This window comes from Seriola lalandi, unplaced genomic scaffold (genome assembly GCF_002814215.2).
Source record: "Seriola lalandi dorsalis isolate HSWRI2012SDOR001 ecotype SW California unplaced genomic scaffold, Sedor1 jcf7180002054912, whole genome shotgun sequence".
NCBI lineage: Eukaryota > Metazoa > Chordata > Actinopteri > Carangiformes > Carangidae > Seriola > Seriola lalandi.
Genome location: NW_019525464.1, coordinates 1029076 through 1041915, shown reverse-complemented (window position 1 = coordinate 1041915; position 12840 = coordinate 1029076). Strand labels below are relative to the sequence as shown.

The 12840-nt window shown below is 42.4% G+C and overlaps 1 protein-coding gene across 1 annotated transcript; it reads left to right on the top strand.

Moving 5' to 3' along the window:
• Positions 1 to 680: 680 nt before the first annotated feature.
• LOC111673164 (uncharacterized) lies at positions 681 to 12430 on the top strand. The gene is made up of 8 exons (XM_023430841.2): positions 681 to 2893; positions 3729 to 3998; positions 5863 to 6117; positions 7386 to 7556; positions 7928 to 8059; positions 8488 to 8654; positions 9492 to 9764; positions 9848 to 12430. The coding sequence occupies exons 1-8, from the start codon at positions 2641 to 2643 to the stop codon at positions 10022 to 10024; spliced, it is 1698 nt and encodes a 565-aa protein (XP_023286609.1). The 5' UTR covers positions 681 to 2640; the 3' UTR covers positions 10025 to 12430.
• Positions 12431 to 12840: the final 410 nt, after the last annotated feature.

Below are 12840 nucleotides of genomic sequence, written 5' to 3'. Positions count from 1 at the left end.
GCAACATCTAACAAGTTTCCTTACAGTAAAATGCTTGTATTTGTATTTTTGTTAATATATTTGATTAAATAACTAGACATAACATAGGAAACAAAGAAAACAAAAGAAAGAGAAAAAAAAAACTTGTCTCTGCTTTGCTTTATAATACTTTCTTGCAGTGTGTATCCCACAATCCACCACAGTGAGAGGTTGCACGGGACACTGCAGGTGTATTATAGCAGCTTCACATCTACTCTGAGGCACAAAAAATAAATAAAAACAGTTCAATAAAGGTCAGACATGAGTTCATATAATGTCAGTGTTGTTGACTCTCAGGCTCAGTCTTTTCAAAGCACTTTATTTGTCTTCACTTATTCAGCCCAGCTTGAACCATAAACAAAACTTTCAGCGACCTAAGTGCTTTTATCCACTCAAACTGATGAAATCTGTTATGACAACACTTTATTTTATTGGTGGCGATGGTCTCTGGGTTTCAGCTTCGTTCGGTGCTTCGCCTTCATGTCTCTGCGGAGAAGCTTGTACATCACTCGTTCCATCACTAGAGGGCTCACCGGAGGAGAGACTGAAAGACAAACCCCTGTCTTCCACCTGCCTTTGCTCCTGTCCTTCCTCTTCTCCTCTCCTGCTCCGATGGTTTTCCTCCTTTTCTTCACCTCCTTATGTCCCGTTTTCTTCTCCTCTCTTCCCTCTTTTTCTTACTTCCTCAGTTTCCTTCCCTTTTTTCCGTCATCCTTTCCCTCCTCTTCACTTTTCCTCCCCAACCCTCCTACTTTCCTCTTTCCTGCCAGTCCAGCTCTTTTCTTCTCCTCCATCTCCTCCCTCGTCTTCTCTCCATCTCCCTGTTAACTTTCCTCTTTCCTGTCTTTTTCTTTTCCCTCTCCTTCTCCTCTCTTCCATATTTTTGTCACTTCCTCAATTTCCTATTATGTCCTCTCTCCTTCCCTTCATTGCTTTCTCCCCTTTTCACATTTCTTATCCTACTTTCCTCTTTCACTATCTCTCTTCCTCCGTTTCCTTTCCCTCTTTTCACTTCCTTCTCTTTTCCCTTTCCTTCCTCTGTTCCTTTCTTTTCCTCCTTTTCTCACCTCTTTTCAGTTTCCAATCCTTTTCTCTCTCATTCAGTTGTTTCTTTCACATGTCTTCTCCTCCTCAACTTCCTTTCTTTTCACTTCTTCCTACTTTTCTATCCTTTCTCTCTCATTTCCTCTCTTTCATCCTGTCCCCTCTTTTTCTACCTTTCTCTCCCTTTCCCTTCTTAGTTCCTTTCCTCATACCTTTCCCCTCCTCGCTCCTTCTCTTTCCTCATCCATTCTTCCACTCATCCTCTCCTCCTTCCTGGAGTCTTCTCCCTTCATATCCTCCCTCCTTTCCCTCTGGCATGTCAGAGCTTTCAGAAAGAGGAAGAGAGAGAGAAGTAAGTGTGTGTGTGTGTGTGTGTGTGTGTGTGTGTGTGTTTGTGTTTGAGAGAGAGAGAGAGAGAGAGAGAGAGAGAGTCAGACAGATAAAGAGACCAGGAGAGAGAGCGAGCAGACTGAAGCTGAGCAGTGAGCGGGTTGAGCAGCAGGAGTGCGTCTGTCCTCAGAGCCGTGGATGATCCAGTCTCAAGTGTCACTGAGAGTCAAGAGTCTGCAGGACTGGACTGACTGATGGTCCCACAACAAGAAGCAGGACCTGTCCTCTGAGTCTCCTTCATCAGGACTAAACCTTCTTACTTCTGGATGATCTATCACCTTCCAGACCAGCGCAGAGCCTGAAGCCTGAAGCTGCTCCAGCTCGGCAGAATAAATCATTCCCCTGAGAGACAGAGGAATAAAGAAGAAGAAGAAGAGAAGGGGGAGGAAAAGTCAGTCTGTCTACAAAAGACAAGAACAACCAAAACAACTTGGATATATTGCCCCTTCTGAAATCTAGAGGAAAAGAGGAATAAAGAAGAAAAAGTGAAGCAAGAAAAGAAGGAAAACTTTCATTGTAAGATCAACCCAAAGAGGATGTTGGGATCTACTGCATCCACTCAGATGCAAAGACAAGGAGGAGATTTAAAGGTGAAAATAAAGACAGAGTAACAGGAAGGAAGACAAAAGGTGAAATAAAGCAGAAAGCTGTCACTGTATTAATCAACAAAGATGTTGTAGACCAACATTTGTGTGAACTTCACTCTCTCAAGTCTGGATAAAGGAGGAAGAGCGATAAGTAAAGGGGGAATACAGAAGAAAAAAATCTAGGAAAAGAGTCTGTTTTTTAGTTTTGGGATATTTTAATAAATTATTCTGAAAGAGAAGGAAAGAAAACAAGTGAAACCACCTGAATTTGCAGTTTGGTAAAGACGTACCGAAGTACCTGCAAAGAAAAGTCAAAGGAAACCACAGAAATGACGGAGTGAGGAGTCAAATCAAGGAATAAAAAGGACACAGAGGGATAAACGTAAAGACGAAAAGACAAATATCTGGAAAGAAAAGAGGAAAAAAGCAGATACAGAGAAGAAAAGGACTAATCAACTGGAAAAAGGGGCAAAAAGGTAGAAAAAGGATGAACCAAGAGGAAAAGCAAGAGTAAAGAGAATAGATAGAAAAATCCTGAAATAGAGAAAACAATTGAAACCAAAACCCAGAAGTAAGGATCAAGTAGAACGCAGGTGTGACGATGAGGCTCCTGGTGCTTCTCGCAGCTCCTCTCTCCATCCTCGTCCTCCACATTTTGGTGGCGGCCTCCGCGGGCAGCATGTCCCCGGGCCGGCTGGAGCGCTGGGTGCGCTCAGGCCTCCAGTCGCTGCAGTGGGACCAGCTGGACCGGTGCCTCCGCATGTCCTCCCTCTCTGAGGCCGAGTGCAGGCAGCTCGCCCACCTGCCGCTGTCCGCCGTGGCCGTTTACGTGTCGGAGCCTCGCACTGCTGCAGGTAGGGAGGGCAAAGGTCACATGTCACTGGAGTATTTTTTAAATTTATCCTTATTCTGTGGAAAGAACCTGTCAATAATGTATTTGTATGCGTGTCCACTGAAGTCAAACTTTTTCCAAGATGATGTTTAAATGTTCATCCAGATAGAGGAAATACACTAAAATCATGTTTATAATGAAGGAGTGAAGAGGGCAGAATCAATATATCTTAATATAAATATCAGTCTAAAGAATGAGACCATCCTGATTAATAGGTGTAAATTCTGCATGAAAAAAAAGTGAAAGTCTGTTTGAAACTTATTTAATAAATTTGTGTTGTTGTCTCATATCAAACTGAGAATTACATTGATCAAATGTTATAGATTTGACCAAATTATATAAAATCTTCAAAACTGTTGTTTTCTGGATGAACAGATTAGATCTATGTGGATTAGTTTGAATATTAGAATTAATATTAATGTAATTAACAAAAATATGAGTCAAAAACATCAAGATGTCTTCAAAATCCAAAATATTACATTCTGTACATGTATTAAATTATTAGATAGTCTATAAATATGAACTGAAGTCATTTTAAATAGATGAAAAATAGAAGTAGTCTGTCTGTTGTGTCTATGAACAGCAGGCGCTGTCTTTATTGCCCTTTATGGTGTTTATATTCAGTAGCACTCTTGACTTCTACTTCTTTCTGGTACTTTTAAAGTGTGTTGAGGTAATGTCAGATGTCATTTTACCTAATAAATTTAGTCATCTATGCAAGAGACACATTTTCTCTTATATTCTAATATCTGTTAAATGTAGCATTAACCTGGTTTACTACTTGTAAACCCCTTCAGGTACCTCAGACAAGGTTCTGGCCATCCTGCCGGACTCAGGTGGGGTGGTGAGCTCCAAACCGCGGGCAGGTTTCGGCGTCAGCCAGGTGCTGAATGGAGGGGAGGGTCCCCACAGACACCAGCAGCCTTTTCCCGGCTCCACGGCCCATGATGCCGTGCTGGTGCTGGATCCGAGCCCCGGGGAAAACTTTGGACATCCGGTGGTCCTTTTCTACGTCGACGTGAACGTGACGAAGAAGAGATGCTCCCACCTGGATGGTTACTACCTGGGTGAGTCAGCGGACACTCAGTCTTTCTTTGCATGTATTTTTAACTCATGGTTGTTTAAATTAGTCATTACCTGCAGGTGTATTCGACTGTTAAATGTCTCATCATTAGGTTTTTTGGGACATTTAAATTCGGACTAAATTAATCCTTATAGAATACAACAGAAACATTTGTCAGCTAATCATAACTGAAAAAAGGGCTGTTTTTTTTGGCGTGATGAAGCTTTAAACTTATAGCACTAGCAGTAGTAATAATAAAAACCTAGTAATAGCAGTAGTTGTGATATTGTTATAGTAGTGGTGGTAAAGCAAGACAGCTACAAAAGTAGTCATAATAATAATGACTAACGGTGTGCCACAGGGATCCTTTCTTGGTCCATTTCTATTTACATTGTACCTAGTAATAATCATTCTCCTAAATCTGTACTTCAACATTCATATTATGAAGAGTTTCAGGTCCTTTCAAATGGAATAAACTGCAAGTTACCTTCAAACCAGATTCTTTCAGTCCCCATCAAGATTTTAAGGCTTAGTTATCTGAAGTTTTTATTATTCGTAAACATTTTTATTGACCGTATCTGTCACTTGATTGCTGGTTGTCTGGCCTCATATGCAGTATGTTGTTTCCGTCGCTGGTTGTCTGACTATTAATGTTTGTTCTTCTCAGGTTTCTCTTGAAAAAGACATCTCAGTTTCAAAGAGACTGCTCAATTAAATAAAGTTAAATTTAGTAGAAGCAGCATTCATAGTAGAAATTTCATTTGTGAGAGGGTTAACCATGAAACATCAGCATTTCTAAAAAAAAACAAAACAAAACAAAAAAAACCCCAAAAAGCTCCACTTTTGGTGGTGGCAGCCTCACTGTGAATAAAGTGTTTCCAAAGTGCTTTACTCATGTAGAAATGGTCTAAGGGGACAGGAAGTAAGTGTATTCTGCAAAGGTCCTCACAGGTTCTGGAAAAGCAATGCGTGTTAAAGTGCAAGTTATTCACCTCCCGCTGTGAGAGAGGTTAGGGCCAGATGTTGAGGTGAATTTGGCCTTGTGTTACACGAACACACACCTGTCAATTATTCATACAGACACACACACACAGAGCACTGTGCCCCCTGCTGGGTTCCTGCAGATGGAGTTTAACCAGCGTCTTTTAGAGAGAAACTTTCTTTAGACCTCATTTAACCTGGAGAGCACAAGGAGAAAGAGAGAGTGGAAGGAGGAGGAGGCAAAGGGGAGGTTTGGTACACAGAGGAGGAGAAGACAAGAAGAGAGGAGTAAATGTGAGGAGGTCAACTGGAAGCTCAGGAAGGGAAGAGGATAAATGATAGATGTTTCCACAGGATGGTGGAGCTGCAGTTTATTCAGGTTATAAAATGATCTGAGGCTCCTAATCTCTCCCAAAACTTTAGTTTCCACATCCATCAGGCCCCCCCCCCTGTGCTAGGAATATTACCTGACCCCGGGTTCTTCATCTTTACTTAGGGATATAAGCACAGGATACTGTAAACCAAAATGATTAACTTCAGTCTTTCCAAAAGACATTTGGTTTGCAGAGGTCACAGCAACACACTGATGGCAATGGACGGCAACAATGAATAAACAAGGACATGAAAGATATATGCAAATATTTAAAGAATATAAATAAAGAAATATAATGAAACGTTTCAATATAAAAAGATAAAGTGCAGGAGTGCAAGTAGTCATCTACATGCATACACCTGTAAAACATAAGTCTGATGACATTACACCTGCACAATGACATTTTTACCTTTTCAGGATTGTCCAGGTTCAGTGGTCGACCACTGATCTTATTCTGCACTACAGGAAGTTAAACTGCAGGAAGTTAAACTGCTGTTGCTCTCTGCGTCTTCAGGTGACGAGTGTTTGACTCTGGCTTTAAAGGGTCGTTGTCAGAACCAGCTGAAGCGTCGGCAAGCCGGGCCAGAGAGGCTCATGGGTAATGGGCATAGTCGGCTGGCAGGTGGGGCGCTGCGTGGAGGCACCATTACCACCAGCGGTGCTAGCCGTCTGGTGGAGCGGGCCATCGGGGGGCTCTGTGAAGTCCACTTCCTGCCACTGGTGGTGGGAGTCGAAGACAGCAACCGAACACAGAGACTCCGATGTGTGGGTGAGTCTCAACTCGCTACGTTTACTGGGTCTCAGCCTGTCTGAACAAAACCCAACAGCAACCCAACAACATACTTTTGACTGATAAACATTAAGTAGTGGGAAGGTGCATTTTGATATCTTGTATTTTTTTTTTTTTTTAGTCTTTTGATGGTGGCTAGCAATTTCCCCCTTCTTTCTGTATTTGTGCTAAGCTAGGCTAAACATATCCTGAGTCTCTAAATTGACTAAATTCATCCACAAACATGAATTCTTGATTAATGGAAGATAGATCCTTGTACGCACCACCGAATAAAGTTTCACCTGGCATGCTAGTGGCTCTGTGAGGCTGTACTCATACTTTTAGCTAAATGCTACCATTAGCATGCTAACCATCTTAGTCTATGCATGCAGATATTTGTTAATTACCACTAAACACTGAAGTACAGCACTGGCTGATAAAATATCATAAGTTTTGCAAGTATACGTTTAATCTAAAACAAAATAAAACATATATAACATACATATAAAACAAAATACTAGACAAATTAAAATATATTGACCTATAAATGGCGCTAGATAAAACATCAATGCATCACCAAAGTCAATAAGATTCACCCTCTAGGTGGCTTGAAAATCTTTGCTAAATTTCATGCCAATCGATCCAGCAGTAAAGACATTTCACACTTTCAAGACCGAAAATGTCAGTGGTTGCGCTTGATGAAAAGTCAGGGAATAAAACAAAGACATCAGTTTTCATCCTGCATGTTTCAGAGTATCCATCTCATCCATGTCTCTGAAAGTTGATTTTGGTTGGGCGCAGAAAAAAAGTTAAATAATCTGATGTCAAATAGTCTTGGGATTGTTCAAATCCACCTGAGTTTTATGGGTTGTGTGGTTTCACTTCTCCCAGTAGGAGACTTTGTGAGTGAGATGTAGACTCAATCTAATGTTCTGCCAAGACCACCCACTCCTGCAGCCTCTGCCAGCAACCTGGGCGTCATGAGAAAAACTTCTGGGAAAATGTTATTTTTGCTGTTATGGCAAACATAAACAATCCTCGGGATAAACCCACAAACCAGCCTCTGGCACGCTGCAAGTATGAAGAGATTAAGTATTCCTTAACTTTTGATTGTGTCCCATTTAAACCCACCGTCTGCTGAGTAAGCAGGTTTCAGCGCTCAAGCTCCACTTTATTTAGAAGTCGTTTCCAAGACAAGCACCTGAGCGCTTTCTGTGATGCTGACACTTCTTCATCTCTGAAATCTTCCATGGCCCTGCCTCCAACAGACCATGCAGAGTTTGCGAGGTGTCCTCAGCCTCTGCCCATGGGCTCTCCTAGTTTACCCGTCTCCAGCTGTGAGCTGAATAAAAACACCAGACGCTGCCACCAGCAGCCGCTGGCCACCCACCTGTCCTGCCGACTCTACCAGACCTGTGACCACGCTGTGCTCATCTCAGGTAGGACACTGTGTCTATAACTTAATAACTGCATAAATGAATAGCTCTCACCTGTATCTCCAAGTGCCAGTAATGTGCAGAAAGGCTGAGGTGATCTGTACTGTTGCATTAAAAAAGAAAAAAATCGACGGACAGATGAGATTTGATGCAGAGGGCTCAAATTTGAGAGAAGACGATGCTTATGTTCAAGTGACGAAGCCCTGTAGTGGCCATAGTAAGTATGATGGGAGTAAAGGAGGAAGTCAGCTGATGTTATGGAGCTTAAAGTCTGGCACATGTTGGGGTGGACTCTAACTATTATAACAAAATTGGTTTTGTATCTAAACCTACCTATTGTATGTGTGTGTGTGTGTGTGTGTGTGTGTGTGTAGGTGGCTGGCAGCAGCAGATGACGTTCCAGCGTCATGTTCAGAACCTTCAGAGGTTCTACAGAATGCTGCGGAACAACGGTTTTCATAAAGATCACATCAAGACCTTCTTTGCCAGCAGTGGACAACTTCCTGGTGAGACGGTGTTTTCTCTCTTTGACCAAATTAAAGCAAAAAATCTCATTGCTATCTCAGGTCAACATGGCAAGTAAAAGTACACACTTCAGAATAGCTAAACAGAAGTAGTGGAGTAAAAACTACAATATTTCCTTCTGAAATGTAGTGCGCTACTTCAGTTCTTTCCACGGCCACATACAACATATTTTGCACCAAAAACCTTATGAGACTTTTTCTGTTAATTTGCAGCTCGCCACAAAAACATCCATAAAGACCGACCACTTTATTAAAACTGCTACATTTTTAGAAATATGATTTACTTTGCAAGTAGATAAAGAAGAACTGGCTGTGAGCTGGTTTTTCTCTGTTGTTGGAGGGAAAAAAAACAACAAAAAGAACTCCACCAATGATTTAATCTGACAATCTTCATCATCTCCACCCAACAGACGACATAGAGGGTGTGTACTCGGCAACGGAGAAAGCGGTGATCCGAAACCACGTGTCGTACGTCTGCAGGAAGCAGCACTGCGCCGACACGTTGGTTCTCTACCTGAACTCGCCAACACGCAACGACGGCACCATGCTGCTGTGGGACGCCAACCTCAACGGCATCGTAAGAGAGACTCTCACACAGTACACAGTGAATCAGGCACCGAGGACGAATGGGTTTGTGGGTAATCAGTGGGTGTAAAGTTCCCCAGATACAGACGTGTACACACTTTAAACAACAGACTGGTGTCTTCAGAGCAGATCACAGCGGAAAATGATTGGACACACATGGAAGCCATTATCAGACTGATAAGATGGTTCCATTGAACACACACACACACACACACACACACACACACACACACACACACACACACACACACAAACACAGAAGGACCACCCAGACAACAGTATTTCTGTCATACAAGTTTCTGAACATGAGGATATGAGCTCATCTTTAAAGTCGATCATTACGCCAATCAGCCAGTCAGACTGAGTCCAGCAGGTCGTGGTCGTAATCAGGATTTTATCGTTTTGTTTTTTTGTTACTCTGTTGATACGTTAGCTCCACTACTCATTGTTTTACCTTCGTTCTTCAGCTGTCAGCTCCATCAAATGTGCCTTGAACGCACAGTATTCAAATATCACAGTTCTCCTCTTTTGGTGAAGATCAATGTTACATGATGTTAACCTCATCCAGAGCAATTAGTTTTGAGAGTGCATATTGACTGTGTGTGCTACTGCTAACATGTTAGCTATTGTGCTAACCAGATGTATGCTAAGGCTGGTGGAACAGGAAGACCAGAGAAATATATCCCATTATTCCAACTCAGACGATTCACCAGATGAAGGTGTATCTCTTTAGTTTGTGTATTCTCACCTCTAAAAAAAATATATATATAATATATATACTTGTATCTTTTTGACACTTGGTCCCTTCTTCCTCCCTTTCTCTTCCCAGGCTGATCTGAAGGAGCGGTACTCGGTGAACGAGCTGCTGGCCGACCTCGCCGGCTGCAGGGCGACTCGTGTTTTGCTGTTTGTGGATCAGAGCTACAGCGGTGTTCTGTCCAAGAGGCTGCGAGGGTCCCAGAAACACCTCAACGTGGTGCTGATCCAAAGCCAACCCCGGCAGACCCACAACCACCAGAACCAGAGGTTGAACCCGGGCTCGGAGGACAGCAGCTGGTCCCTCATCAGCCCTGCAGTCTGCCTGCTGGACCACCTGGGGAAGGTAATTTATCACTTTTCCCCCTTTGCCCCCTTTAATCTTCTAAATGATCTTCTAATTTCCTCTTCCACCAATGATGTTATCAGGGTGCAGGGATATCTCGCCTCCTGGAGCCGTGGGCCGGCCTTTTAAACGTGACGCTGGCGGGCGCTCCCTGCAACGCCACGCCACCTCTGACCGATGGAGAGATGCGGCGAGAGTACCAGGGCTGCCAGAACCTGCCGACCGCGCTGTGGCACCAGAAACACAGGAGGAGCAACTGAGAGAGAGACACTGACACTGAGCGGGAGAGAGAGAGCGACTGAGTGGGAAACAAATTAATTATGGACACACACACACACACACACACACACACACACACACACACACACACACACACACACACAACATACACAAACATTTGCATCACACACATGCATATTTGCCGGTGTGTGTTGACTTAGGACTTTAGCTCCAGTGTGCTTGGTGGACACCGATGTGTGTGCTTTGTGTCCTGACTCTGAACTCAAGACTGTAACCATGGCGATGACAGCTCATCCCAATGGGAGTGTCCTGAACACCATGTGAACAGTGTGTGTGTGGGTGTGTGTGTGTGTGTGTGTGTGTGTGTGTGTTTGTGAGTTCAGCAAGAGGACAACCACTCTTGGAGACAATTGCTAGCTTACACTCGGGTCAGTGTGTAAGTGTGTGTGTGTGTGTGTGTAAGTGTGTGTGTGTGTGTGTACACGCCACATCTCCTGGGCACTTTAACATTTCAGAGCCAATCATCCGCCTGTATTTTAATCTTTACGACAGTTATTTTTTCTTTATTTCTGTCTTCCTTCCCTCTCCTCCATTCCTCTCTTGATCTCCTCCTCTAACCTCTTCTCTACCATGTTTCCTTCTCGTCTCCTCCTTTCCTTCCCTCCTTTACTTGCATTTCTTATTTCCCTCAACTGCCTCCATCCTTTTCCATTTCCCCCCCATTTATTTTTCCCTTCTCTCTCCCACTTTTTTTTTCCTTTTTTCTGCTCGACTTACACCTTTTTCTCAACTTCTTCCTCCCTCCATCATTTTACTTTTCCCCTTTGTTTATCTTTCTGCACCTTGTTGTCTTTCCTTCTTGGCTGTCCCGCTCTTTCTTTCCCCTTGTTCTGACCACATTTAAACAGTTGAATACTGGAATGAATTAGTCACACGACATCAGAAGTGACGAAAACACTGAGACAGAGTTTCCATCCATGTGTTGTGTGGATTTTGAATTTTTTCTTATAAGAAAACATGAATGACGACAAAAGAACATTTTTGTTTAGTTGTCAAACTTCCTTCCAAGGACAAGAGTGAGATTTGAAGGTCAGTATTGAGTATGTTGGGAGAATATGGTGACACACAGACTACTGCTTGCTCTTTTCAAATCAGTTTGCCTCATGTTTATTCAGTGCATCATATTAACCAAGCAGAATTATTATTTCCAAAATATATTCTGTTTTTTTTCTTATTGAAAAGACCAAAGCCAACAGTGCGTTATTCCATCAATCAGTACAATTCAACCCCCTGATCATTTTCCTACTGAGTAATTTCAGAATCATACAGAACAGAATATTTCAAACCTTATCCTTTAAATGAAAGCAACACTGACTCGATGAGAGACCGGCAGTGGTCTCCAGTGTCAAATCAAATAAGTTTTACACCCAAATAAAGGAAATATACTGTAGGTTATTGTAACTGGAGAGGACAGCCTGCACTGAATACGACTTGGCAATCAACAGAGTTCTGTGACAACCAGATCAGGTTTTTAACAAATTCACAGTTATACTCAATTAGTTCAATATTACTTTCTATCAAGAGCTCTTTTGGTTGTGAACACGCAATTACATTAAATTAATCGTAGCTGCCCCGCAGAGTCACGAAATCCCAGATCTGACGAATAAAATGTTATCATAAAGGAATGATGGCCGACCCTATAAAAATAACACCCAGGAGTTAAAAATCTGGAAGTGAGGAGGTTTATTTTTAACCTTTAGAGGTGGAGGACGTTTTATTCTGAGGACGAGGGAGAGACAGAGAGACACACACACCGAGACAGAGAGATTGGTTGGCAGTGATCATGATTAAGATATGAAGCACTGAGACTGCCCTCACTGCTACACACACTCTCTATGGCATTTTAATAAAGGCACAACTTGCAAGTGGGTGTGTGTATATGTGTGTTTGTGTGTGTGTTTGTGTGTGTGTGTGTGTGGTCCATCACATGAAACATGCACATGTTCTAATATTAACCCGCCCTTACACTAACAACGTATGTGCTGTCTTTTGCTGGTACTTTGTGATTCTTGTGAGTACATTACCTCCCGTCTTTCTTCATCCCAGTAACAGTACAGTAAACACACCACAGCCCAGTGTGCATCTCCCTCCCTCCCCAGCTGTGTTCCGTACAGATGTTTGCTGTTGTACTGATTTTACAGTAGAGATTCGTTTATTCAAGATGAAGATGGGGGGTTGATCAGAGGAACAACTTTTCCCAAACGTGTGGGACATTTTGGACCAGAACTGCGTCCAACAGGTTGACATGTGCATATTCACAGTTTGTGTAATGATCTGTACAGAATATGAGATGTAATTTAGCTGAAATGTTTTTAGTTGCATGCGGCATCACAAAAATCTAGTCAATAAAATACTTTTAGAAAGCAGTGAAGAGATTTATTCATCTGGTTTCCACTTCTTAAGCTCCGTCCTGATGGTGATGAGTTCAAGTTGTTGCCAAGATAAAATCAACACGGGCCAAGTTAGCACTGGAATTCTTGAGCAACCGCTTTGATGTAAACCCTACTCTAAAAGGCGATACAGCAGCAAAGCTGGACTGGCTCCAGGGTTTCACAACTACAACTACCAAGAAGCATCTATTCAGAAACCTGAATATTACTGTGGGCTGCTCACAACATCCAGTCAGTAAAGCTTTGGAGCTGTTAGCCATAACAAAGAGTTGAGATATTTATACTCTATCTTAGTGATGTTCAGAGGAAGTTGTTTTACATTAGAATCTCAATTAAAAGTAAATGTTTAAATCCAACTACAACAGGTTTTTATTTGCATTTTCTTC